Source organism: Anomalospiza imberbis, chromosome 5, assembly GCF_031753505.1.
Source record: "Anomalospiza imberbis isolate Cuckoo-Finch-1a 21T00152 chromosome 5, ASM3175350v1, whole genome shotgun sequence".
NCBI classification, from domain to species: Eukaryota; Metazoa; Chordata; class Aves; order Passeriformes; family Viduidae; genus Anomalospiza; species Anomalospiza imberbis.
Genome location: NC_089685.1, coordinates 58513760 through 58541124, shown reverse-complemented (window position 1 = coordinate 58541124; position 27365 = coordinate 58513760). Strand labels below are relative to the sequence as shown.

At 42.7% G+C, this 27365-nt stretch overlaps 2 protein-coding genes across 2 annotated transcripts; both read left to right on the top strand.

Annotated features, from left to right (window-relative positions):
* The first annotated feature begins 1244 nt into the window (after nucleotides 1–1244).
* BPIFC (BPI fold containing family C) lies at nucleotides 1245–16097 on the top strand. The gene is given in 15 exon segments (XM_068191083.1): nucleotides 1245–1667; nucleotides 2044–2156; nucleotides 2282–2410; nucleotides 3199–3354; nucleotides 4118–4181; nucleotides 5035–5094; nucleotides 5555–5647; nucleotides 7510–7683; nucleotides 8326–8383; nucleotides 9690–9856; nucleotides 10716–10783; nucleotides 12066–12106; nucleotides 12924–12989; nucleotides 13759–13835; nucleotides 15864–16097. Coding segments are annotated over 15 exon segments (1422 nt in total). The 5' UTR covers nucleotides 1245–1553; the 3' UTR covers nucleotides 15906–16097.
* Nucleotides 16098–17289: 1192 nt separating this feature from the next.
* On the top strand, nucleotides 17290–27002 carry RTCB (RNA 2',3'-cyclic phosphate and 5'-OH ligase). Its single transcript, XM_068191081.1, has 12 exons — nucleotides 17290–17448; nucleotides 17545–17623; nucleotides 18681–18748; nucleotides 19865–19964; nucleotides 21053–21209; nucleotides 21816–21972; nucleotides 23046–23205; nucleotides 23530–23705; nucleotides 24172–24360; nucleotides 24841–24951; nucleotides 25631–25750; nucleotides 26781–27002. The coding sequence occupies exons 1-12, from the start codon at nucleotides 17356–17358 to the stop codon at nucleotides 26886–26888; spliced, it is 1518 nt and encodes a 505-aa protein (XP_068047182.1). The 5' UTR covers nucleotides 17290–17355; the 3' UTR covers nucleotides 26889–27002.
* Nucleotides 27003–27365: the final 363 nt, after the last annotated feature.

The following is a 27365-nucleotide window of genomic DNA, read 5'->3' as shown; positions in this document are numbered from 1 at the left end:
CATCATCATCTCCTTTATAACCTCTAGATGGTGCTTGTGCATCACATTCTACACTAAATAAATCATGCTGCTGCTAATCAAGCTTGGAAAATGGATTTGAAGTGCTGTGACAAATCACTAGATTCAAATAGTTGTGGTGGGCACACTGGGTGGCCACCTGGTCGAAGCCTCCCCCCAAGAAAAGGGTTGTCCTCAGCCTCTTTCCAAACATAAAAACTGAAATTCATTATTAAAATCTGATTGTATTATAGAATGGTTTGTGTTGGAAGGGACCCTAAATATCATCTTGTTCCAACTCCCCTATCATGGGCAGGGGCACCTTTCACTTGAACAGGGTGCCCAAAGGCTCATCCAACCTGGCCTTGAACACTTCAGGGATGAGACATCCACAGCTTCTCTGGGAAACCTGTTCCAGAGCTTCACCATCCTTACAATGAAGAATTTCTTCTTAATGTTTCATCTGAACCTCCCCTCTGTCAGTCTGAAGATACATTCCTGTTTGTCTTATCACTATAAACCCTTCAAAAATTCCCTCTCCACCTTTCAGGTAGCTGCCTTTAGGAACTGGAAGGTGTTCTAAGATCTTCCTGGAGCCTTTTTTTCTCTAGACTTAAAAACCCCTGTTCTGTCAGGCTGTCTCCAGAGGGGAGGTGATCCTATCTTCCATCTGTTTTTCCTTGTTACACTCTGGTCATGCACAAGAGCTCACTCTGCTGAAGCCTGCTCACCTCTACCTTTCAGAGAAGGAAACGAAATCCTGTGATTTCAATGGGGGCCAATTTTGGCAAGCTTTGGTCCATGTCACTGCACTTCATGGCATCCCATGCCTTTTGATAGATTTCACTTTGACGAAGATTTTTTTTTTCCAGTATCCATGCCATGTCACTCATATCTTCCCCTCAATGTTCTGTCTTCCCCCTTGATTTTTTTTTCCCCTGATTTTACAGCATCTGTGAGGTTAGTTTTGGCTTGTTTTGGTCCTTTTCACTGCTCCTCATTTCCTCCCAGACAATTTTCTTGTAGTCAATAAATGTATCAATTTTCTTAGTTTTTTTTTTAGTTTTTTTTTCTTTTTTCTCAATTGCATTTCACTTGATCATATCTGCTTTCCTTAGTGTGTTTGAAAGTCCTTCTTTTCTGTTTCCAAGATTTTGTGATTTATACAGATAGCTCCATCTTGGTTTAAGTCCTGTCACAAAAGCCCCTGGGATGGTTATTGGCTTCACTTATTCACCAGCCCTGTAGTGAATCCTGTAGAGCCACCAAATTACAGCCTAAAAGTTCAATGTTTGTCCAGATGGATGTATCCCAAGCACTTTCCCCAGTCTCTATGGCAGTGAATAGGCTGACCTTTCTCCTCTACCCCACGGGGCTCAGTTTTTGTAAGTCTGTGGAGAATGGCTCTTCTCTACAAGGGTTGCTGGGCTTTCCACTTTCTTCATTCTGGAGGGAAAGATGGTGTCCAGGGTAGGGGGAAGGGAGTACAACCATCAAGTGACACAGCATGAATTTCTGCTATCACTATAAATATTTATTAACTGGTCCTGTGAAAAATGAGGAAGATGCTGAAGATTTGCTGTTCTCTCCTCCTTTTAAGTTTGCTCAGTGGACAACTGAGTGCCAATCCTGGACTCAAAGTGAGGATCACCCAAAAGGGGCTGGAGTATGGTATTTGTGATGTTCTCATCAGCAGCTGCAGTGGCATTGCCTTGAATACTGATATGACAAAGGAAAGAGGGCAGTGGGAGTAAAGGACCCCATGGCAGGCTATAAAGGAAAGTTTAGAAGCACAATAGAGCAAAGTCAGTAAGCTGCTTGACAGCACTGTACATCATATCAAGGTTCATCTGACCTCAGATATTCAATCAGTTAGTTCAGCTCTTGCCATGACTAGGAGTGAGACCTGAAATAGCACTGCCACCTCTCAAGTGAGATACCACCTTCTTGCTGATTCTGTGTCCATCACATTTCCTAAGCCAGAAACACAACTCTAAACTCCCAGGCACTATCAAAGGCAACTGAACTGATCATTGTTTTCTTGTGGCCAAGGAGGCCGGGCTGGAAATCCTGAAGCAGAATATGGAGAAGGAGCATTTCCCTGATTTGACTGGCCATGAGAAATTTGGGCTTGGTAATGTCAAATACAACATCTCAAGGTAAATATTCTCTCTGGAGGCAAATTGTGTTTGACTGAAATTTGAATCTTGTTTTGTGTTCATTTTGACTTATTAAATCCATTTTTAAAAAATCTTTTCTCTCCCTTTTCTCTCTTATGCTCTAGGATGCATGTTACTGCTGTTGAACTACCCAGTGCTTCCATCTCCCTCCTACCAGGGTCTAGGATAAAACTGGTGATTGGAAATGCTTCTTTAACCATCAATAAGAACTGGAACATAAGGACCTGGATGTTGTATGTACAGCTTTGCATGTTCTGGGTTTATTTTCTTGATGGATAATACAAAAATGCAAATATTAGTTTATTATTTTGACTCCTTCATTGTAAAGGTGCTCTTAATCAGCTGGCAGCAGTAACCCAGGAGCACAGACTGGTGCTTCTGACAGGTCTGCTGGTGGGAGACAGCCCCTGCCCCCTCAGACATCAGCACTGATAAAGAGCCCATGGCTGAGAAGCAGTGCTGCAAATAGCACAGGACTGCTGCTCTAGCTGAATGCTGTCATTGTCCAGCCTGCCAGCTAATGGCATATTTAGAAAAACTGTAGTGTGGTGGATCACAGTCCAGTATAATAAACCCTCATAGTGCAGTCACACTATTAGAAACCCTCTGTTATGCCACCAAGAGATACAGTTCAAAAGCTGATGGAAAATGGATGAGCAAATGGCAGTATTCTTAGAGCAGTCTCCACACCTTCCTAGTCCCAGGCTGTTTCAGAGGAAAGAAATCCCTCTTCCCTTCCCCACAACCCACATTACCTATATTGCTAAACTGACTGAATTACATCAGTCTCTGATCTGCACTTCTGCCAGGGACAGCAGGGCTGCATGCAGGGGGAAGGGACCTGGGAGCTGAGGGGGTGACACAGCAGGAGTCACAGTGCCCTCACTGGCAAGCACTCGACACAGGCAAGCAAAGCAGAGTAGTGGCAGTGACCAGGTCTGGCCATGGGTCCACATCACCAGGCAATTCCATAGTGAAGAGGTGGCTTTTTTCAGTTCTTATTTATTTTCACTTGATGCAGCAAAGACAGTGGAAGAGGCACAGTGCACATCTCAAAGGTGTTTGTTACTGCAATCTTTTCAACACCCCTGGATAATGCAACCCCTACATCAATAGCCCTCACCAGCTGCCAGACAACTTCTGGTGACGTAGATATCAAGCTGAATGGGAAAACTGGGTAAGTGGAAGAGATCTGTATAAACACCCTCACAAAATAACTATCAATGAATGGCACAGGGACGACTTCACAAATCAGGGCACACAGAATTGCTTTTAGGCATCATAAGACACCACAGGTGAGAACTGGGGCTCCAATACAGCATTAAAATGGCCAACATTGAAATTTGTCCTTGTATTTACACATAGTAAAAGATAAAGACTGAATCAAACAGTCCCTTGTGCTTCTTCAGCACCCACTTCTTTCAAACTTCTGCTCTAGTCTTCAGCTCTAGGTAGAAGTTACAAGGTTGTACTATGCTTCACTCCTCCTACTCACAGTGCAATCAAATTGAACAGAACCAGACTGTTTGTTAAGCATCTGGATACAGTCCCATGAAACACTATCTCGTTATTTTCTTGTATTTCTCTCACTGTCTGAATACCACTCTTGTCACCTGTTTGGGTTTTTTTGTTTGTTTGTTTTTTGTTTGTTTGTTTGGTTGGTTGGTTTTTTTTGCTTGTTTTGGAAGTTCCTAATGCAGAGACTATTTGGTACATATAAGATGGTGTAAATATTATTTAACCCAGGCTGAGATACATATTGCTGAAGTTATCGTCTTTTAAATGGCGGCTCTCTGACAGTTTTTACATTTCAAAAAGCTCCCATGTGTACCAGAATATCACACTAAGAGGCCATTAAATTCATGTTCTGCAGAAATATCTGATCTCCTCTTAATGACCATAGTGCTTGACCCATTAATTGCCTTCTTCCTTCCCTTTAGCTTCCTGCATAACTTCTTTATCAAGTGTCTGAAGAAACCCATTCACAGGAGCATGGTCACTAATGTAAGCCTTTCACATTGTGTAGGGGAGGGGTGTAAGGAGGATAGCATTCACAAGTCAGTGCTGTGAACTTGGCAAAGGAAGAATTAGAAAAATAATCCTGTAATAGTCCTATTCTGGTGTGATCAGCACAGTCATCATTTTGCCAGCCAGAAATTATTCCAGATAAAGTGACAGGTTCATAGCCAAGATACTGACACAGCTACATTCAACCAAGGCAGCAGTAGGGATGGAAAATGTAGTTATTTTTCCATTCCAATGCAGAATAAGTCTCTGCCTGTGTACCTACAGGCATCCTGAGGCTTGGGTCTTTTTTATGCTTGGCAGAAAAAACATTTACTGAGCAACACCAAGAGAAATTATAGCATATCAACAGATAGTATGACATTTCAGCTTCATTGTAACAAAGGGGTGAGCAGTTCTGATGACAGCCTCCCAGGGCCACTGAGAGGAAACAGAACTTGAGATGGCTGTCATTCTGTCCAGGGTTTTACAGTTGGACTCGCTGATCTTAAGGGTCTTTTCCAACTGAAATGACTCCACGATTCTGAGATCTCTCCTGCAACACCAGTATAAGATTTGTCCTTGCACTATTTAAGGCTGTGATTTTGTCACCCCCACCAGGCTGCCTCTGGAAACTTCCCTCTTTTTTGCAGCTCTGGCATACAACACACTTACATTGCACCAAGCAGAAACATTGGGGATCCAGTTAGCTGAAGAGAAGCCAGATTAGGTGTTTTGATAAACAAATGCTGCAACGTGTGTCATGCAGCAGAAAGATCTGCTAGCACACATGTAAGAGGTGCTTACACAGCCATGCTAATCAGGCCATAACTTGAGTGTGCTTTTATTGTAGTCATGTCCCAACATCAGAGTTGGGATCCAGTTGATAGATGGAGACCTCTGATCACTGAACCACTCTGAGTTAGATTTGCAGGCATTTAAGACACCCCAAGTGTTGGTCAGATACCACGTGCAAAACACAGGTATCTAAGCAGATTAGGCACCCTGCTTTTGGGAAAGTACTTGCAAGTTACAGGTACTTGGGATTCTCTTAAAACGGTTGACAAGAAATCCCAACACCTCCTTATGCCCTGAGGCAATGATATGCCCATCTCCCTTTCTGGGTTAGACCAAACTTACTTTCCACAATGAGAAAACAATAGACAAACTAGAGCAGGTGCTTTACAGGAAATCCTAGTAGAAATATCGAATCTTAGGTCAGAATGCATGTTAGGAGGTCCCTGGTTGTGTTTTTCCCCACTTTGTGGAACAATTTTTGACATTCTCTTTCAGAAATGGACTTAGTTTTAAGTATGCATAAAGGTATTTCTGTGGTTTTTGTAATATTCTGTATCTTATCTACCCCCCTTACAGCTGTAAAGCAGATTGATGATTTGGCTGAAGTAGACTACTCCTTAAGTGGCTTGCCAGCAGTATTCCAACCATTCATTGACCTGGACTTAAAGGTACTTGTCTGTAGTGCTGTTTGCCTACATTGCTATGGGGTCCATTATTCTATGAGACACGTTTATAAGATGACTGTGATTGTTACTTTTAACATAGAGGCTCACTATCTTGGAAGACAGACATTTCAAAGCATTATTGCATTTGTTACAGTAATCATTTGTAACAATCCTGTTATGAAATGAATTATTTAAAAGCCACATCCTTTTCTTTAAACTGCTGTTGAGTTGGTTGTAAAAAATAGAGAGCAGTTAAAGCTGGCTAAGCAAGATAGAAGAAAAGGGAAAGGAAAGAAAAAAGTTATTAAACCTCATCTTTCTCTCACTGTTGATTAATAGCTGGGACTTCATTGTTCAGTCAGAGTAATATTTCTATACATGCGACTAACTAGATGTGTCTGCTGTCAGATGAGAGAGGAGAAGAAAGAGCAAGACTATCAGAGCAAGTATTAAGCCCCTAGCTTCTTCAATGGGAAGGCAGAAGACCCTTTCAAAAGCATGGGAGCCCAAGGAATGCTGCTGAGTCTGAGGACTTGAAAGTTTATTTCAGATTAAGGAAAATAATTCTTTATGTACTGAAACTAAAATCTGACTAGTTCCTGATTCTAAAATGACTTCACTGTCATTCTGTATAAGGTGATTTGATTGAGGGTAGTTGCCATTATTATAGTATCTGAGATCCTTAATTAAGTTTAAGCTGCATTGTGCTTGGTGCTCGACAAAGGCCGAATGAAAAGATAGTCTTGTCACAAAGATCCTATAAATTAAGTAGTAAAAAAAGGACAGCAGGGAAATAAGAGAGGTGAAAACAAAAAGGAACAAAAAGTTAGTGTCTCCTTGTGTGGTAGATACTGGTCTTAGCACACCAGCTCTGCAGCTGCTGTCAAACTCTTCTGAGTATTGCAGCAGCTAGATTTTAAGCAGGGACTTGAGTCAGACTAAAGATGTAAAATCATGGCTGTTCCAAGATCTACTGTCCAATATAAGTGGGGAAATATACATAGACTGGTAAATCCAGCAAGTGAAGATTGAATGGAGAAGTCACCAACTGTGATTCAGCACTTTGTAAGCATTTTGATAGTCCTTAAAAGGCAACAGGAACATTAGAGCTAGAGGAGAAAATAAAGACAGACAAAATACATATGAGATTAAACAGAAACAGAGCTAATAAAATGGACATAAAAAATTTTTAACCTTTAAATGTCTTCATCACTTTCTGTCAGTTTTACTTTTTTGTTTCATCTGGATGCATTTGGAAGTATTAGATCGGCAAGGCTTGGCCAATATGATGGGTCATGCAGAAGACAACACAGGCATTTTAGGTCTGTCTGACACAACTTTCCTCTCTCATAAGCCTTTTGTCCACACAAGTTATCAACTTGATTCTGGGCAGAATACAGTGCTGATTTTGACCAAGAAAGACCTCTGGTTTTACAGATCAATTTTGTAATTGAGGCCATTGGTTAGTTCTTAAGCAGCAGTTTGCAGATTTAAATTCCTGGAGATAAGGAAAGGAGAAAGTAAGGCTTTTCAAAAAGGAGGACCACTAGTCATGTTCTTCATGCAATATTTAGACCCTTAATTTAGAGGGTGATCTGAGGTGGCAGACTGTCCTCAGTAGGTCACCAGTATCACAAAAGACCGATCTTGGGCCTCATCTGTGAAGATGTTCAAATGCTGGAACTTGCCTTTGCCACCTGCTTGACAGCACCAAGCCTTCATACACTACTACAAAGCCTGCATAATCATGTATATACCAAATGAATAGCTGGGGCAAAGTCAAGGAAAGTAGCATTCATTGTCTGCAGTCATGGTAAAGTTATATTTTGACTCTGTTTTTCTTTATCTCTGACAATAACTTTTAGGTCATAGTCTTCCCAGCTGGAAACTATACTGACTCTCCCTACGTGGCAGCTTCCTTCACAATCCCAGACCAAAGTGACTCCATGCTGTACCTTGCCTTCTCTGAGTATTTCTTTCAGACCTCCTCATTTGCTTACTACACTGCAGGGACTTTCAACATGACCATTGCAGAGGAGGTGAGCAGGACACAGAGGAATGGGGTCAGAGTGGCTCAGTTAGGGCTTTGACCTGCCAGATGTCAATATGTGGCCATAGAAAGCTCTCAGTTGGTCTGTAGAGTCCTGAGACAGTAGATTATAAACACTAGGGTATTGTTATTCTTTCCCTTACACTCTATATAGATGCCTCAGGCCACAGCCAGGCATGCCAAGTTCCACTGAGCCAAGAACCAAACACTGCCAACATTGTTACAAAAAATAAGGGGGTTGTAGACCTGAGGCACAGACTTCTCTAACAGGGACGAGGGATCAACTCTGGAGAATTTTGCAGCCTCAGTGGCTGTTTTCTGAGGAATCTTCTTAGAATGAAAGTTCTACAGGTGCCTTGTAAGCACAGCATATGTCAGAGCACAGCATCTGTGGCTTGGAGACTGCTGCCCGAACTATAATGACGTTAAGGATTTGCTTTCTGAGGGATTATTTTTGGCTTGTATTATTGGGAAGCTGCTTTAAGTGTACTGAGTCTCTTAGGAATATTTCTGAGAGGCAAAAAAATCAAAGATTCATTGAAATGACTGTAATAATGCATTTAGAGAAAAACTTACCATGAAATTCAAATCTGGTAACTCATTTGTTTTCTCTTTTATTTTTTTCCTTCAGACTTGCAGCTATTTTAATATAAACAGAGAGATATTTAGCAGTATCATCCCTGAGGTGAGTATCATTACTTTCACAAAGTCTCAGGGAAGCCACCCAGTGTGGGTGTCAAGACACCTCACTACTGATGTATCCCAAAGGCTTATAGGGCCTCCTGCACTGGGGAAGTGGGCACATGTGAACCTTGTAACAGCAGAGCAGATGGGCCTTGTCACTTCCCACCCCATGATGAGTTGAATGACTTGCACTGTTACCAAACATAATCTTGGCCCATAACCTTGCACATCAATCTTTTCTCTGGGCACCGTGCCCAAGCCACAGCTGTTCCTACCTAAAACCAGCTCCATGCAGGAAAAAGCTTCCAGTCATGAGTCGTGCTTTGAGAGACATCTAAGAGAAGTCTCAGCTCAGAAAAATTGTCTTTCTCCCCCTCAAGCCTGCATCATTCTCTTTACTTTGCTGCTGGCCTGTGACTGATGAGCAGAAAACCTAGGGAAGGGACCATGTGCAGGAACATGAGCTAACAGATGGACAGGAAACATTACATCCTGTGGAGCAGACAAGGCAGATGCACAGGATTTCCATTTATTTTAGGTGAAGGAGATGAATATAACAGGACAGAGAATATGAGCATGCATGGCTTCCACCAGCCTTCTGAGACAGGATGAGAAACCAAAAATGAGCAGAAGAACCCCTAGGCTATAATGCCGAGAACGGGTGAAATCAGACTAATAGTTCAAAGTACTTCACAATCTTGTTTGTTTCCCAGATGTTATTAAGTCTCTTCCTCAGAAATATAAGAATTCTCCAAGGGTAGTCATGTATGATGCTCTCCATAAAAAGCCATGAGCATTAATGTGAATATTCTACCCCTCTGTTTCGAATATTGAACCTGGTTATATACTTTTTATATTTGTATATTCACTCTTCAGGCAATGAACAGAGTGAGGCTCCTCTGAGGACAGTTCAGAGGAGGAAGCCATCTCCTGAGATGGGTGAATTTCAAAGTGAATGACTCCTGAGCTCTTTTATTGTGTGACTAAATACCACATTTATATCCTCTGTTCATTTAATTTCAAGCATTTAATTTCTCTTGAAATAATATGGAAAAATTTGTATTCCTCAAATGGAAGGAACTTTTCACTGCATTCCTGAGTGACCAATACTGTTAATTTAGCACCACAGAAAACCTTTATTTCCTGCTTACCTGAAAAAATCTTATGTTAGCAGCTATCCTTAACCTCATCATAAGGAAATACTTCAAAATTATTGCTTCAAAAGTGAGAAAATGCAGTATTCTGATCCATTCTATGAGAAAAATGGGGTTTTTTTTCTTTTTTTTTTTTGTCCTTGAATCTTACGGGTAGCTAAATATTCAGTTGCACCCTACCCAGTGATGTTGAAGGTAATGTCTACTGAAATCCCTATCATCAGCTTACAGCAGGATTCCTTCATGGTAAAGATTCAGGGCTCTGTGAAGGTGTTGGCCATTCTGCCAGACTCAACCACTCAGTCTCTGTTCACACTGAACATAGTAAGGGCAACAGACAAGGTGACATTTAACTCGGAATTAAATATCTTTGTTCCTTCCTTCTTTTAAAACTCTGTACAAGAAACAAACAAAAAAAAGCCAAATTTCTAGTACATAAACATGCAGATTCCCCTTAGTCACAGGTGTAGGCACGACCTCAACTAACCTGTCACACTATGACATGAAATAACTCACACATGGATGCTAGATGTAAAAGGGGAAAGAAAAGAACCCAAAGAGAGATTTTATTTTCTGACTCCACTATATATAGAATATCAAGAGTGACAGTGGATTGGAGGATGAAATTGCCACCTCTCCAACCACACTGGTCAAACCAACAGTCCATCAGTTCTCTCCACCCACAAAGAAGAATTCAAAACGATTATTATTTACAAGAACAGTGTGAGAAAATTCAGTAGAAATATATAAACATCAGAAGGCATAAGAAGCTTTTAGAAGAACTTTAAAACTCTCAAAAGAACAGAGTGACACTAACCTATAGGACACTTTTACGGCAAAGAACGTTTTCCTACAAATGGATAAAAATCCCAACATATAGTGGCTCTGATTAAGCAAGGTTTTGTTCTCTGGAATGACAGTTCTGCAAGTTTGAGTCATGTCTCTTGGCATTTTGTTCATGGCTTTGATTAATGACATCTCATTACCCCCATTTCAGCTCTTGTCAGTGCCATTCAAATAAACAGACATTTACTGTGTGCAGCCTTGCAATGAGAAAGCTGCATTTACCTAAAACAGCTTCCATGCATTACTGGAGAGATGGTATTTATGTATTAGTGACTAGTTCACAAGAAGGGTCCTGGGGTTTTTATGTCTGGTAATCCATGGTTTCTTTATTCTGCAGGCAGCCAACACCAGCATTTCTCTGAATATATTTGATCAGAAATTGATGGGCTCGCTATGTTTGAACAGGTAATCCAACCTGGGATGAAAAAGATTTCCTTTGGGAAACAATGTTAGCAATCCCAACATTAGTAGTTTAGACATATGACCAGATAACTATAAATATGTTTTGCTGGTAAATTCACCTGCATTAGTTTCTCTTAATCTGGCTGCACTTGTACAGTTTAGAGGAGGCAGGAAGCTTCTCTCTAACAAGTGCAATGGCCCAAGGGACTTCTCACCAGTGGACTGCTGCAGGGAAGTAGTCTAACTGGACTTCCCTTCTTTTCACATTTACTCTCCCCTCTGAGCTAGATAAACTAAGCATGCAGGGCAGTTTTGATGACCATAAATCATCTCAGAGTTTCCCTCTTCACTTTCTGTCTGGCAAGATGTCATGGCTTTCTAGACAACCTGTGCCACTAAAGTATGTCAGAGCAGTCCAGGGCACAGTAAACAACCTGGGCTCCTACAGGTCCCCTATGCAGATATTCTTATAGCAGACATTCACCAACGGAAGTCCTGCAGCTTGGAAGGTTCAGAAAGCTGGAGACCAGAGGCTAGGCCATTTACACATCTAGCATGTCACATTTCATGGGGAAGAAGCTCTGTATATCAGAACCTCACAACTGGGAATTGGGACTCCAATTTCATAAAATTCCCTAAGAAAGACACGGGGTTAAGAACATGCAGAGTTCGTCAGGGCAGAGGGATGTTAGGAATTTAAGGAGAACAGTGCTGGTAGCATTTTCTGCAGTAATTTTCAAAGAGGAAAATCTTAAGCGTGCTGGAAGCTGGCCTTGAGAACTCAGATACTGGTACTGAGGATACTCAGAAATCTTTTGCTGGATACAAGAGTAATTTAGGGAATAACTATTTCAATTTGGAAACAGAAGCAGTAGCAACAAAGCCAGCAGCACCACATGATGAACAGATCCTTTCTTCCTGGTAAGACTCACATGAAACCATTATGCAAATGTACCAAAATCTTTGCAAAATACCTGACACCCTACAAGTCCCGGTTAAATCAATTGTCAGTAGGATTTCCAGAACAGCACAGAGGGAAAAGCACACTCAAATTGCTGGCTGCAGCCCTTCTAGCACACTCTTGCATGGATGTTCAGCAATGCTCCAAGAAAACCACGTCTTTCTCTATGTAGCAGTATAAAGTGTGTGAAAGTGCTTAAAAAAACATCTCTTTACAGATGCTTCTTAAGGCCTCAGCTCTACAGCAATGACTGACTGCACATGATTAGAATAACTGTGTTTATCCTTTCTTAGTGACTCATCTTGTTTCACTTCTTTCCCTCAGGATCCAGTTCTCCCTAGCCCACTTCAATGTTGGCTCTTTTGAGGAAAGTGGGTAGTTGAAGCATATAGGAAATGCAAACTAAGGATATCAATGATGTGAAGGGTAAAGAGTAAGCAGCTAAATTTTATCTGTATTTCTAAATCATTTGGCTTCATTCCCAAGTGGCTCTCTTCCTGTCCTCTGGCAGCCACCTCTCCGTTCTGGACTTAAAAGTAAACTCTTTGGGGTAAGCTAGTGGTGTGCAAATGAGACATTCTGCAGTTGCCCCGGCTGCGGTAAGCAGAGATCTCTCCAATCATCAGGGTGACACAGAGCCGAGCTGACCTGTAGCAGCAGAGCAGAGCGCCATCCAATGGTCACAGGGATGGCTGAGGCACAGGCACTCCCTGGGTGCTCATCAAGGCGCTCAGAATTCTGGCAAGGAGGGAGAGTCAAGATATTTCCCTCAGATGCCTGAAATAGTGCACTTGTAGCCTTGCAGGGGAAAACCCTGCCCCCACAGAGAGTCATTTCATTCTCAGTATAATCAATCTGTTCCGAGTAGCTGAGGAGAAAGCATTAAAACTGTTCTGGTCCTGCTTTCCTACTGGTGATAAATTATCTCATAAATAAAGCAAATAGACTGTTTTAAATTAAAATGTTGGCCAACCATAATGAAATGCATTTGCATTTTGCATCTCACTTCCTTTGCATCATTCCAAAACCTTAAGATCCGAAGTTCGCTTGAGCTTATGACTTGTTGAGGCCAAAAGAGAACTGGAAGTTGACTAACAGCCAACTAACTCCACCCAGGATTAGGGCACAACAGCTCTACCACCATCAGGAAATGATGGCTAACTCAGTTTTCTTGTCTGTGGCAGGTTTTGCTTCTGGAGAACATCCTATCTTACATTTTACAGACTGAAGTAATTCCATCAGCTAATGGTAAGGCTGTATTTCAAAGCATCAGCTAAAAAGCTTCCAGCAGAATGGGTTTTTCTAGGAACTTCTACTGGCTTTCTGATTAAGTTGTCAGCTCCCATTAACTTGGAGTGGAAAATGACCATCAGCCAGTAAGCAGTAGAAGGCAAAGATTGTAGGGGTGTAAGTGCTCCCTCTCACTGTTCTGCAAAAAGGGCAAAAATTACTAGGAAAGTAAAAATTCATCTGCCTTCATCTCAGTCTAGGTGGTCCTGATGCATCAGGGAGAAAAGCAAAATCTCTCATCTGCACACCTGCCTTAGACCACTATATGTGAAATGCATTCCTTTTTATCAGACCAGAACAGAGCTTTTGCCTCTCATAAATCTTATTTGAGGACCTGGAGGGAGATACAGCTTTGTGTCAGCCCTCTATACTGGGATGATCATCACCTTCTTCAGCTAATGATACAAATGGGAACAGGTTCTAATGATGGCAGAGCTGTATTAACAATCCCTCAGGGATCATTAGGGACAAATTACTCAGTACATCATGTGTTGAACACAAAATCCTTGGTTTGGCTGCAACACTCTGTCAAGAGAGAAGCACTTGTAATTCTTTTTTCCTATTGGTAAATGAGCATCTTAGCAACCTCCCAGGCTTGCTTGTGAAGAATAAGAGGCTAATTGTTATAAATGACCTACAAGTCTCTGGATAAACAGTGTTGTCAAAAGGCAAGTGTTTATTATCTTTCTAATGCATACCTACTTCATCATTTGTCTCTTTTTTTAAGCTAAACTGTCAAAAGGATTCCCTCTTCCCAATCTGGCCAACGATATCTTAACAAGAACTCACATTACAATTGTACAGGTGAGATTTTGATATTTATGGAATATTTTCCTTTATGAAAGGTTATCTCTATTTTTACTTTTTTTTCAAGGCATTTATTCACCTTCTGTAGTGCCAGAAATTTGCTGTATTTAAGCTACTTAACTAGTAAAAATGGGTTTTAAATGAGATCTCTAATAATGGTAAAATTCTATTAGAAACAAATGTATATTTCTTTGAGAGGAAAAGTTAGAACTGAATATGCAACTATGAAGTGATCAAATGTACAACTTTTTCAGCCTTGCAAGTTTCAATTCAGTGTAAAAACAGGTTTGACATATTGTTCAAATTTGGACAATCACATCAAATTAGAGTTACGGCTGTCTCACTGTCTTGTTGAATACTTGGAATATGAGAGGGAGGAGAATTCAGTTTTGTGCACATAGGACACCCAGATTTTGTTAATAACTGGTGATAATGGCTGAGGCTAGTAGCCAACAGTAGTTAGTAAGAGCTCTCAGGAAATATTTTTTTGCCTTCTGGTTATCCTTCTCCAAAACTAGCCCTTAGTTTGAGCATACAGGATGTTGCTAGGTAACCAGTCAGTACAAAGGCATTTCTGACAAATTAATACCCAGAAAATGAGTAAGCCTTCTGCATTTCTCCACTTGTTTAACAACTCCTCAAAGTTATTTTCTGTTTTTCAGAACTTTTTCTTTGCAGAGACTCTTAAATCTTTGTTAGGGGTTAAGCACAAAACACAACTCGGGAAATGAAATGCAAAGGTTGTTTTAAATTGTTCTTTGACTCGCACATACCTGGTTCCCTACAAATTATAATTGCTCAGAGACTGCTTTCAGTGGCACCCATTGCCAACAGTCTTATAGACTAATAGTGAGTGAAGGATTTTAGTGATTCTGTGGTGCCCATTCCCCCCTCACGTTCTCTAACCAGTCTCCTCATCAGTGACAAGGAATGAGAGACAACACAGAATAGTTATGCCCTACCAAAATGAATAAGATTCCCATTTAAAGGCTAGAGTTTAGACTCTAGTTCTAGAGTTTCCACTTCCAGTCCCAGTCTGATGGCTATGGTCAATAGGAAAGAAACAATTCTTACTTCTCATAGACAGGCTGGATGGTGCTTTGAGCCACCTGATCTAGTGGAAGGTGTCCCTGCCCATGGCAGGGGGATTGGAACTGGATGGTCTTAAAGGTCACTTCCAACCCCACCCATTCTGTGACTGTGATGAACTGCTCTCTGCAGGCTCATTGCTCTGTACGTGCTGACAGTGGGGGAAGCTTTAAGGACAAGTTTAGATTATATGACTGTTGTAGATGCCGGCAAACCCAATGGGAAGAATGATGATGTCTGAACTCCAGTTCAGAAGGCTGGATGATTTCTTTATTATAATTATGCTACGATACATTAATATACTATATAAAAGAGGATACTAAAAACTACATGCCACTTTCTCTTTCATATCTAACTAACCCACAACTCGTGACCCTGTTCTCCAGAGTCCAGACACAGGTGGATCCGATTGGCCATCAGGCCCAAACAATCCACCGTGATCCAACCAGGCATTCGCTCTAGGTAAACGATTCTCCAAACACATTCCACAAGAGAAAAACAAGGAGCAGAAATAGAAATTGTTTTCTCTTTCATTTCTCTCTGTGCACTTTATGAAAAATCCTGAGAGAGAGAGAAATGTGCTTGCCACATATGACTAATTCTTAAATGGGGCAAATTAGGCAAAAAATAATCCCACCTTGTGATGCTTTCTTAGTTGCCTCAAGGCTCAGATGAACCTTCCTGAGTAGGCTGTATGATCTTTAGATTCCCTTCTGTCATTAACCATGGTACAAAGGGATAGCACCCAGGAAAAGATGCAGCCCTTTTGCAAAGTTCAAAGGACAGAGTTGAATAAAACTTGTTACTTCCAAGGCTCAGCTCTTCTCAGTAGATTTTTGGACCTTAAACACCAGGATCAATTTGAAATTAAGAAACCCCAAAATAAAATGTTTGCTTTAATTCATAGTATGTCCATGACTGTTCTTCTCCCTGCAGGGATATGTGTTGATTTTGACTGACCTCCACTACAAACACTAAAGGAGAAGAGAGACCACTTGTTAAGCATGAACTTCAAATCAAGTCAATAATGTGACTCTGAAAACTAAACACTGTCTATTTCTGCTGAAATGTTTAACTTGAGCTCTGACAAACCCCATCCTGGCTGAGGGTAAGAAGGGGTGCTAGGAATCAAAAAAAGCTGATCGAATAGTTAGCTGGTGTAATAGTGGTAATAAGCAGACCCAAAGGAGAACATGTGTAATGCACGCTTGACATTTATTTATTCTACAGTTTAGCTGATGCAAAAATGTTTTTAAGATTAATGACTCTTTTGAAATACAATTTTGTCTATACACTTCCAGAAGGATGCTGCAATCTCTTAAAATTAGGAAAAGTACATTGTCAAAATGCTGCTAGGACAGATACAGCTGCTAATATGTTTCTACTGTAACAAGCTTAAGCACTTCCCTTCTGCACACCATGCATATGAAGTAGGGAGTGAGCCCTCTCCAGAACTGTGGAACTGTCAGATGGGAACTGTCCTAGTTACAATGGGAACTAAAATCTTTGCAGCGTCTTAACATAAATCTTAAGAAGCAGAACAGGACCTGAGTCAATGGCACTACTGCTCTCCATCTCTCCCTGTGACTCTTCAAATCCTTGTGCCTGTCATGTGCCCTGTTTTGTGCTGTTTAGCCAGGTTAGATACATTTAACTCCTTCAGTGTTTCTGGGTAAGTCCTCCAAATCTAATTCTCTGGCGTCTTTGAATTGAAGGTTAGATATTTTTCTTACTTCCTCTGGGTGTGTTATCCTAACCTCTTTCTTTCTCCTCCTTTCTCCCCCGTACTTTATTAGTGTGCAAATGTGAACACAGCTCTGCAGAGGGCCGTGCCAGCCCTGCAATGCACAGGTGCTTGTGCTTTGGCCAAACCTGCACGGGAAGCCGGTTCTGGCCTCCCGAGCACCCTTGTCCCTCAGCTGAGAAACAATCAGCGATGGGGTGCACGCAGCTTTTGCCTGTCCCGAGCCGAGCGAGCTCATCCCACCTGCTGCAGGGCGGTACCTAAATAGCCCTCGGGCCAAAGCTACTCTGCTCCGGGGGTCAGCACGCACAGGCACTTGAAAAAAAAACACTTGGGCTTTTTCCACACAAGCTAGCCCAGAAGCCGTACGTGGTGTGAGGGAGGAGGCAGCCAGGCACAACCCAGCCCGCTGCGCTCCCTCTCACACCCCGGCCCGCGGGTACCGGGTGCCTGCCGCGGGCTGTCCCAGCATCGTGCGAGACGGCCCGGCATGGGCTTCGCTGGGGGCGGGCCAGCCCTCGGCACGGGTGACGGACGGACGGACGGACGGACGCACGGACGCGGCAGGAGGCAGGGCTGAGGGAGGAGGTTTGAGCCTCGGCGGCTCCTGTCCGCCGCAGCCGCGTCAGTTCCTGCCGCCGGCCGGCGCTGCCATCGGGATCCGCGAGCCGGAGCGCCGCCGCCATGAGCCGCAGCTACAACGATGAGCTGCAGTACCTGGACAAGATCGACAAGAACTGCTGGCGGATCAAGAAGGGCTTCGTGCCGAACATGCGTGTGCGTGGGAGGGGGCCTGGGTGCCCGGGTCGGGGTAAGGGGCGCGGGGTCGGGGCGGTCCGAGCGGAGCCGGGCGGCTGACTGCTCTCCCCGCAGGTGGAGGGCGTTTTCTACGTGAACGACCCGCTGGAGAAGCTGATGTTCGAGGAGCTGCGCAATGCCTGCCGCGGCGGAGGTGGGTCCGGCGGGGAGCGGACCCCCTGACCCCGGGGGTGGCACAGAATCGGTCGGTTTGGAAAAGACCTCTGAGATCATCGACTCCAGCCCGGGACCGAACGCCACCATGCCGGCTAGACCATGGCACTTAGTGCTCCGTCCATCCTTTCCTTGAGCGCTTCCAGGGACGGTGACTCCGCTACCTCCCTAGGCAGCCCATTCCAATGTGTAATCACCCTTTCCGCGAAGAAACGCCTCCTAATATCCAACTTAAACCTCCCTTGGCACAACTTAAAGCTGTCCTCTTGTTCTGCCCCCCGCACGCCTCTCCCCGCTCCGCAGGGTGCAGCAGGCGGCGGGGCAGGCCCGGCGGGTGGGTCTGGAGAGGCGGCGGACAGGAGCGGGAGATGCGGCCCGGGGAGCAGCCGGGCGGCCCGGGGAGCAGCCGGGCGGCCCGGGGAGCAGCCGGGCGGCCCGGGGAGCAGCTCGGCGGCCCGGGGAGCAGCCGGGCGGCCCGGGGAGCAGCCGGGCGGCCCGGGGAGCAGCCGGGCGGCCCGGGGAGCAGCTCGGCGGCCCGGGGAGCAGCCGGGCGGCCCGGGGAGCAGCCGGGCGGCCCGGGGAGCAGCTCGGCGGCCCGGGGAGCAGCTCGGCGGCCCGGGCAGGCGGAGCACGGCTGCGCCCGGCACTGCCGGCTGCGCTCTGCCCTCGGGAGTGTTCCCCGAGTGCCGCGCTCAGAGCTTGCTGTGGGGCTACAGCCTGGGCCTGTTCGCTGTGGGGATGGAGTGCAGGGCTGGATCCCAGCTGCCAGCTGGGCTAGGGAGGAGCGCTCTGCTGTTGTTAGCACTGACCCCACGCTATTCGTACAAACAGCAGAAGCTGGTCTTCAGTGAAATAAACGCTGCATTTAATGAAACTGCAGATTGTGCACAATGCCAAGCTCTTTATACCCAACTGGAAGTGTTGTTGGTGGCCAGCTTCTTTCTTCCCAGTGTTTTAAACAGCCTCTTTATTAAGTGTTTCATTGTGATTATTATGGTAAATTATCAGATTTACTTTTTTAAAAAAATCATTTTCAGGTGCGGGTGGCTTCTTGCCTGCTATGAAACAGATTGGGAATGTGGCTGCATTGCCTGGCATTGTTCATGTGAGTATCTGCTTTGAAAATCTGCTCTTTTTCTGTTCCCATTTGCCTGAGATTATTGCATTCCAAATGGAAACTCATGAGAAGTGGTATGGACCAAAGTTCTTCTTCAGGCAGTTTGCGTGTCTTAGTAAGGAGTGCTCGCAATAGCAGGCTGCAAAACTAAGTTGTCATTTCATTGTTTGTCTTTTGACATAGAGCTTCTCATGCTGTTTCACCTACCTTCTTGAGCTACCTTTTCCCACTGTTCATGCAAACTGCTTATTGGTTTTGAATTGCCTCTGCTCTGGAATACATGGAGAATTGTGGAGAAGGCAGGAGGTGGTACTGTTTTCTGTACTACTGTTACGGGCCTCATGTGAATAGTGAGCCTTCGTATGCATTCAACACTGTGCCTTCCCTCATCCTGTGCCTTTTTGGAAGCAAAGCATCAGATATAATGATGTAGGAGGAAAATGCTTACCTGTGACTCTTTTCAAGAAGTGCAAAGTACAATGTGGAAATTATTCTTTTCACATTCGATATTGCATATATTAATAAGTAACAAATAACAAAATTTTTTAACTTGTCTCTTTTGGCAGAAGTTTTAAATTTGTGGATGCAGTAAAAGGCAGACCATTATGCTGTTAAATGCCTTAGGGGTCAGGCCATAAATGGAGTAAGGTAGAATAGTAACAACCTTCTACAGTGGGAATTTTGGCTGGTAGTTTGTAGAAGAGATGCTACAATCATCTACATATTCAGATCTTAACTTTTTATCTCCAAACCAGGGATTTCTTGGTGATGGTAAGGAGAGGCAGGAGAAGCAGAGAATCCCATTCAAAAGTACTGTTCGCTTCAGTGTGTGGTAGCACTTTAATAGATACTGAAAAGTTCCAGTTTCTGGCTGTCACAGGGTGTTTGCTTCAGAGATCTGTTCTCTGCTTTTTTTGACTGTCCTGCAAGTGCAGGAGATTAGATCCTCACCTGAGTTAATGTGTTCTCTCCACCTACATCTGAACATCCATTCCCTTTTTGGCATATTTGTTCACAAATGTGACTACCACTGCCACAAGGCAAAATATAACCAAGGCGACTCTGCAGCATCGAGTTTCATAAAGCTTTAAAATTGCCTTTCAGAGATCAATAGGCCTTCCAGATGTCCATTCTGGCTATGGATTTGCTATTGGCAACATGGCTGCCTTTGATATGAGTGATCCTGAAGCAGTGGTTTCACCAGGTAAGGATGACTGACTTAACCTGCTTTGACAAATACCTGGGATAGCATAAAATACTTGTCAAAATGGCAGGACTTTACAGTACTTTGCATTCAGAAACAAAGCAAAAATATGATAATTATAGGGAGTAAAGAGGTGCTTAATTCTTGCACTTAGAATTTTTATTCTTTATGAAGCAGATAGTTACACTGAGAACAGCTAAACAGTACATGGAGAATTGCCTTTGTGTTTGGAGCTTGGACTTGTGATATCCCTTAGTTTTGAAGTCTTTGACCTTGGGGTTTCATCAGATTGATAAAGAACTGACTAGTTTCTTTGAATAGTTTGAAAACATCTTTTGAGGATATTTCTACGCTTAAAACATGACCATACAGTATGTCTGTCTTTTTAGTAAACACTTAGATCTTTGGTTACTGACAGTCTGAAGCTTGTATGGTTGTCATGAATGATGATACTCATGTTTCAGTTTTGCTTTGATCAGTTCAAGTGTTCCTGATTGATTCAGACCCAAGGTCTATTAGTTTGGTATCTCCCCTCTAGCATTAGTAATACCAGAACCTTCATACTAAAGGTGGCATGATTATCTTTCACATTTGGTGTTGTCTTATAGAATTTATTATTATAAATAGTAAGAGTTAAGCAAAACACCAAGAACTGAAGTTTAGTATTCATTGTAAATATTTATTACTTCTTACAACTATTTATTTTTTATTCCAGTGAAGATTCAAAAAATAATTTACTTTTGGCAGTTGCTTTCAAGAACATTTTACATCAGGGAGCCATTCTAAGATCTGTCACTTTTCTTCTGACCTTAGGCAGCAGAACAGGAACATTCTCTCTCCTTTCTATGGGCAGTGTGTTTTATAATTGTGTCCATTTCTTTTTATCAACTTGCCAGAGTAAATTTGTAAATGGGGAGCTCTGTAGGCAGTCGTACAGCTGCATCTTGAAGTCTGAGGCTTCATGTAAATCTGTTAAAATGAAGCTTAATGCAGTTCTGCTTTTTCTTCCCCAGTATTGTCACAGGAAAAGGAGTGAGATTACAGCCTTCCGTACATGTTCCCTGACATGGCTTTTTCTCTACTTGTAGGTGGTGTTGGCTTTGACATCAACTGTGGTGTCCGCTTGCTGCGGACAAATTTGGATGAAAGTGATGTGCAGCCTGTGAAAGAACAGCTCGCCCAGGCTATGTTTGACCACATTCCTGTTGGTGTCGGCTCCAAAGGTGTCATCCCCATGAATGCCAAGTAAGAGAATGACTTTGTGCACACATCACTGGAGAGGACATCTCTGTTGTTTGTTTTGATGCAAGATTTGTCAGTGTAAGACTTAAGAAAGGAAAAGTAATTCTAAAATGCTTTCTGTTCTTTCTGCATATGTGCCTTACCTGGACTGACATAATCATCAAAGCACAGTCAGCTCTTTTTTCCCCCATTTAAACCCCTTAAAGGTTCTTGCTGGGTTCTCATTTCTTCTGAAAACTTCCATGAACATAAAGGTCTTTTTTGAAACAGATGAGAGATAGGATTATAGATAGAAAATAGGATGTTTTCCAACCAGCAAAGAGGAAAAAGTGATGATGTACCAAAAGTTAATATATTTGTAGAGCTTGATTTTCATGAAGTATTAAGAAGCTGGATTTGTTGTTAGGAGAGTTGGGGGCTGACTATAGCATAATAGAATAATTTAGGTTGGATGGGATCTTCTGAGGTCATCTCATCCAACTCCTTAGGGTAAGGATCTAAATGTAAAGGTAGGCCTAACAAAAAAAGGCATCAAGTTGCTCATATCCAGTGGAGTTTTGAGTGTATCCAAGGATAATAATCTTATGTGTCGGTGTTTGATGATTGCAGGGATTTGGAAGAGGCACTGGAGATGGGTGTGGACTGGTCTCTCCGAGAGGGCTATGCCTGGGCAGAGGACAAGGAGCACTGTGAGGAGTATGGAAGAATGCTACAGGCCGACCCCAACAAAGTCTCTTCAAGGGCAAAGAAAAGGGGCCTGCCTCAGGTAATGTTATGTTTCAGGAGGGCTGTGCATGCTCCCAGGGTTCAAATATAAATGTTAGAGAGTAGTTCTCTAATTCTGTGTCTTTTCTTGAAACTCTGTCTAGCATTTCTGGGCAGGGAGAAAGGTGAGAGGGTGAGGTCAGTTCTGAATAATCTGCAACAGAGGAGAATAATACTGGGCTTACCCAAGGTCCCTGGTGCCATCAGCTTTTCATCTCTTAACATCTGGTACTGGAAGTTACATTGGGTGGCATTTCCATGTCCAGATGTATTTTGTTTTGAAGAGGTAGGCAAGTTAATGTTCGACTTTCGTCCGTGTTTGCTCAGCAAGTTAATAACAGGGCAAGAAAAGATACAATAACAAATGGAACTAGCTCGTAACTGAATCACAGTTTAAGAGTTGGATTTCATTTCTATGTATAGTGTCTCAGTGCTCTGTGTGGAACAATTTGAGATGACTATACTAATGGCACATTTGTAAAGCTTTCTTTTATCTTGGTATTAATTGATACTATTCTTCATTAATTGAGGTGGTGCAAAATTACAGCATTTTAACCTCAAAATATTATGTCCCCAGTTTTCACATTTGCCTTGCAAATAAGCAATCATCTGTTGAAGAGTTGAAAAAAATTTGGCTTGGAAATTAAATATCTTGTTTTAATCTACTGAATAGTTTTAAGTACCTAATTAACAAGATGTTGTAACTTCTTTATGGAGTTATAACCAAGTATAAGCCTGTCTGCCTTGTCTGTACAAATGGAAAATGAAGTCTGTATACTCTTCTCATCCAGGACAAAATTAAGTTGGAAAGAAGTGGCAGCACAGTGTATGTAGATCCTGCTCCTCTTGTTTAATCACAGTCTTGTTCCAACAGCATAGGGAGATACAAATTTGAACAAAAAGGAAAGTGGTGATGCTACTGTGTTCTACTTGCTTGCAGCTTACATGGGAATATTTTTTCCCCAAAAAAACCTTTTCTAAACCCAAAACCTTGCTGTAGCAATTTGTCCTGTTGCCTGTGCTCCCAAAGGCTGCTTTCCCTGTCCTGTCTGATCAGTGTGTTGTGATTGGCAGCTGGGGACCCTGGGAGCTGGTAACCATTACGCCGAGATCCAGGTGGTGGATGAGATTTACAACGAATATGCTGCCAAGAAAATGGGCATTGACCACAAAGGGCAGGTGTGCGTGATGATCCACAGTGGAAGCAGAGGCCTGGGCCACCAGGTTGCCACAGGTATGATCTGACTGGTGTAGCTACCTGGAGTGAGGCAAACTGCTCAGCATGGTCTTGTCACTGACAGCAAACTCCAGCACCAAAGAGCATTTCTTATAGTGAATTGCTGAGAGCATCCTGAATTGCTTGGTCAGGTGTTATCTGGTTGCAAACAGTTGATAACGTTCTGACACAGATTTGCTTTTGCATTTGAGAAATAGCCTTGGTCTTGACCATTGGACAGATGAGTTCTGTTTTAGGATATAAATTACAGACACCCATGTTAATCTCAACGATTGCAGCAAAATTAAGAAGTCACTTAGACTTACTGTGTTTATTTCCCAGATGCACTGGTGGCTATGGAAAAAGCTATGAAACGGGACAAAATCATAGTGAATGATCGCCAGCTGGCATGTGCCAGGATTGCCTCTGCAGAGGGACAGGATTACCTGAAGGGAATGGCAGCTGCTGGCAACTATGCCTGGGTTAACCGCTCTTCCATGACTTTCCTAACACGACAGGTAGGAGCAGAGTTGTCTCTGATGCAGATATTTTTCCTGCTTCATCCCAGACATAGAGAACAAAGAGTAGCTGCACCATTTAACCTAATTTCATTTTTGTTTCTTTAATTTATTTTTCTGGGGAGAGTTGCACAAAGCTACAGTCATACCAATCTATCTAAAACCTCTCAACATCACTGGATTGTACTTGGCAGAAGCCACTTAAGCAGTATTTTTGAAAATACCTTGAGCTGGAAAAAGAGGCTACAAGAAAACTGGGGGTTTTGTTGCTACTAAAGCCAGCTTTTCAGAGTTGCACAAATTTGCCTAATTGATATCTGACTGAATTACAACAGGAAGCTGCCAGTGGGCACAGAAACAATCTATGCAGTCCAATTCTGTCATTCTCAGCACTGTTGTATTCCGTTCCACTGCGGCTGAATTATGATGATCGTGTATCTCATGTCCTGATTTGCTCTCTTTTTAGGCCTTTGCCAAAGTCTTCAACACAACGCCAGATGACCTTGACATGCACGTTATCTATGATGTGTCTCACAACATTGCCAAAGTGGAGCAGCATGTAGTGGATGGAAAGGAGCGGACTCTGCTGGTGCACAGAAAGGGATCAACCAGGGCCTTCCCTCCTCACCATCCTCTTATTGCTGTTGATTATCAAGTAAGTTTAGCTTTGGGAGAAGGAAATAGAGAATTCTGGATTAATCAGACAATTTTAGGGTCCCTAACAGATACCTAAATGCTGTGAGTTAAATTTTTAAGGTAGCAGCACTGGAACCCTGGTGGGATGGCAGTATTCAGCTTGTGTGTGTGTTAGATCTTTGGGACACTGAGCTCCTCCTTCTGCTCCACACCCAAAATGGTTTGAAGAACATGAAAGGGAAGAAGTCCTTTATGGACTTCAGGATTCAACGGTTTGCCTTGTCTGTCTGTTGGACACAAGGCTTTTGATCTACTGGTCTGCATCTTTCAGTGCAGTTAGTTTTCTAGAATCCTTGATTCCAGGCACCTGAGATAACCCGGGATGCTCTCAAGAAATGTTAACCTGACTTCCTTTTCTGGAGACACAGTTCCTCTCAGACTTTTATTAAAAATGAGATTTTTCAGCTTTTTCTTATGAATGAATGCTTTGCATCCACAGCTGACTGGACAACCTGTTTTGATTGGTGGCACAATGGGCACCTGTAGCTATGTCCTCACTGGCACAGAGCAAGGCATGACTGAGACCTTTGGAACTACTTGCCATGGAGCTGTAAGTCAAGAAGTTATTCTAGGGAGTGGTTGGGATGAGACTGTCACCCAGAGAACAAAGTTGTTGAAGGGTCATCCAATGTGTGATTCCTCTGTTGGTCATACAAGCAGAGAGTAGCCTTGCCAGTAGTCCCTGCCCAGAACTGCAAGGTAGAAGTTTTGTCTCTTACTGAGTAGTTGTGACTACTTCTGCAGAAAATCTGCTTTTTATAAATCAGATGTTAGGATGAAGATGTGGAGAATAAGCTTCTTTTACAAAATTCTGACACCTCTGAACTAATGAGGGTGGTTAACTGGGCTAAGGCTGTCTATATATAAAACTCCTCAGTATTTAGAAGGTATTTCCTCCCGTTACTCATAGTGTGAGACATTGATTGAGGAAGAGAAGCATCTTCCAGTAAATTCCAAGTCCTGAATACTGTTTGCTTTGGCTAAAAAGACACTTGCAGACGAGTGTGTTATACAAATGAAACTTTCCTAGCCATCATACCAGAGGTGTGATTTTGCAGGAGCCTGTCATCTGAAGGCCAAATCAATTTCCTGTATTGGGGTTTACTGTGGTTTGTGCTATCAGTCATTCTGTGTTTGCTTACAATGCAGTAATGGGTTTTTTTAATAAGAAAGAGTTTTGTTTTTCCAAACTGCTACAAGAAACAGAACTAACAAAACTGTTGGCCTAGGGTCGTGCACTGTCTCGAGCCAAGTCTCGGCGTAACTTGGACTTCCAGGACGTACTGGACAAACTGGCTGACATGGGCATTGCCATCCGTGTTGCTTCTCCCAAACTGGTCATGGAAGAAGTGAGTTTAGTACTTCATTATCTTAGAGGAAAAAGGGGGTCTTGCTCCCTGGCTGAATGACCCTCCCTGACCTGATTTTTTGCAGTGCTAAGCAATTGCCAGTACTCTAAATATACAGCTTGTGTGATTTCTGATAGAGCTGTCAAATTTTTTGGAAAATGATATGAAGTGTTCTCTATCTTAAAAGCATGCTGAAAGGGGAGATGCCTGATTGACAGGATTTGGGGTGGTATGTTTTTTCTCCTTCTGCCTGGTGATAGGGATAATTGCTATCTTTGTGTGAGTATCTACAGAAGTAGCTATGTTTTATGGATTTTCTTCTTGAATGATGTTCTCCCTGCTTTAAATTTATCTTACACTGCAGCTTTCATGTAGATTAGAAGCAGCTTGAAAGATCCTCTTTTAAGATGAACTCCTGTATTTGCTCAAGAAGAGAACTCTGAATGGTCAGAGAACTTTGAATATTATGACTTCCAGTTCCTCTGCATTAACACTGAGCATGCCTTTTCTGTTCACAGCCTCACTCATAAAAGTGTTAATCATTTGGCACTATGCTTTTCTGGGTGTTGGTGTTATATGAATATGTTGATCACATTAAAGTCTCTTATTTAAAAGCAGCTTCATTGTCAGAATAGGGACCAGAGGGATAAACTCTAGAATTAAATTTTGACTGCTGTCACTAAGGAGCAGTGAAGATAAAATTTAAAGGCTACCTGTAAAGAAGAAGTTGGAGTAATTTCCTACTAGATAATGAGGCTTGCCATTCTAACATGATGGGGCAGTCATTATCTGAAAAACTGGATTAAAATAGCTAATATTTTATCTGAAATATGAAGAGAGCTTATTTGGAAAGCTAAGTGTCTTACAGATTTCTTAGATACATAAGGTGGACAGATTCTCAATATGTTCACCTACTTCTACACCCTTCATTTATATGGTTATTTTTGTTAAGAGTGGATTTCAAAAGCCTACACCTGACTTCCTGTGACTATTGGTTGTTTATTGTTTTTTCTTTTTTCCCCCCCTCCAGGCACCGGAGTCTTACAAGAACGTGACTGATGTGGTTAACACCTGCCACGAAGCTGGCATCAGCAAGAAAGCCATTAAACTGAGACCTATTGCTGTTATAAAAGGCTAGGAGACGACAAGGCACCCATGTCTCCAGGCCTTACACAAAACTGACTAGAATTATCATCTTCCCACACCTCTTGGACTCTGTAGGATGCTCAAATATCACATTCCTGTTCTGGAACAGCTGAGGATACACCTATTTTTAACCACTCCTAGCTATAATGAATGCCCCTCCTCCTTGTTATATGGCGTTCTTTTCTTGTGAGGACAGGGCAAAGAAATAAGTAAGTCTTGGTTTTTATATGCAGTCCTTCCTCCATTTCCCTGCTCAGGCAGGACTTCAGACTTACCTGAGTTGTCACTAAGTGCTGTGCTGCAAGACCACCTCCATCAGTGAAGGTGGTGTATGTACCAGAGCTGCTGTCGCCACACCTGAGTGCCTGGAGCTCTTTCTGCATGTGGAAGTACTCTGATAGACAGAGTATTGCACTTGTGGGCAGGGAGAGACTGTCCTGTCTGCAGGTGCCTTTATGCCCAGTCTGTA

Bases quoted from the DNA above. Each gene is read 5' to 3' on its own strand.
- RTCB (XM_068191081.1), top strand. From the start codon at position 17,356: ATGAGCCGCAGCTACAACGATGAGCTGCAGTACCTGGACAAGATCGAC. The intron at 17,624-18,680 runs GTGGGTCCGGCG...AATCATTTTCAG, and splicing joins CAATGCCTGCCGCGGCGGAG to GTGCGGGTGGCTTCTTGCCT. The intron at 21,973-23,045 runs GTAATGTTATGT...TGTGATTGGCAG, and splicing joins AGAAAAGGGGCCTGCCTCAG to CTGGGGACCCTGGGAGCTGG.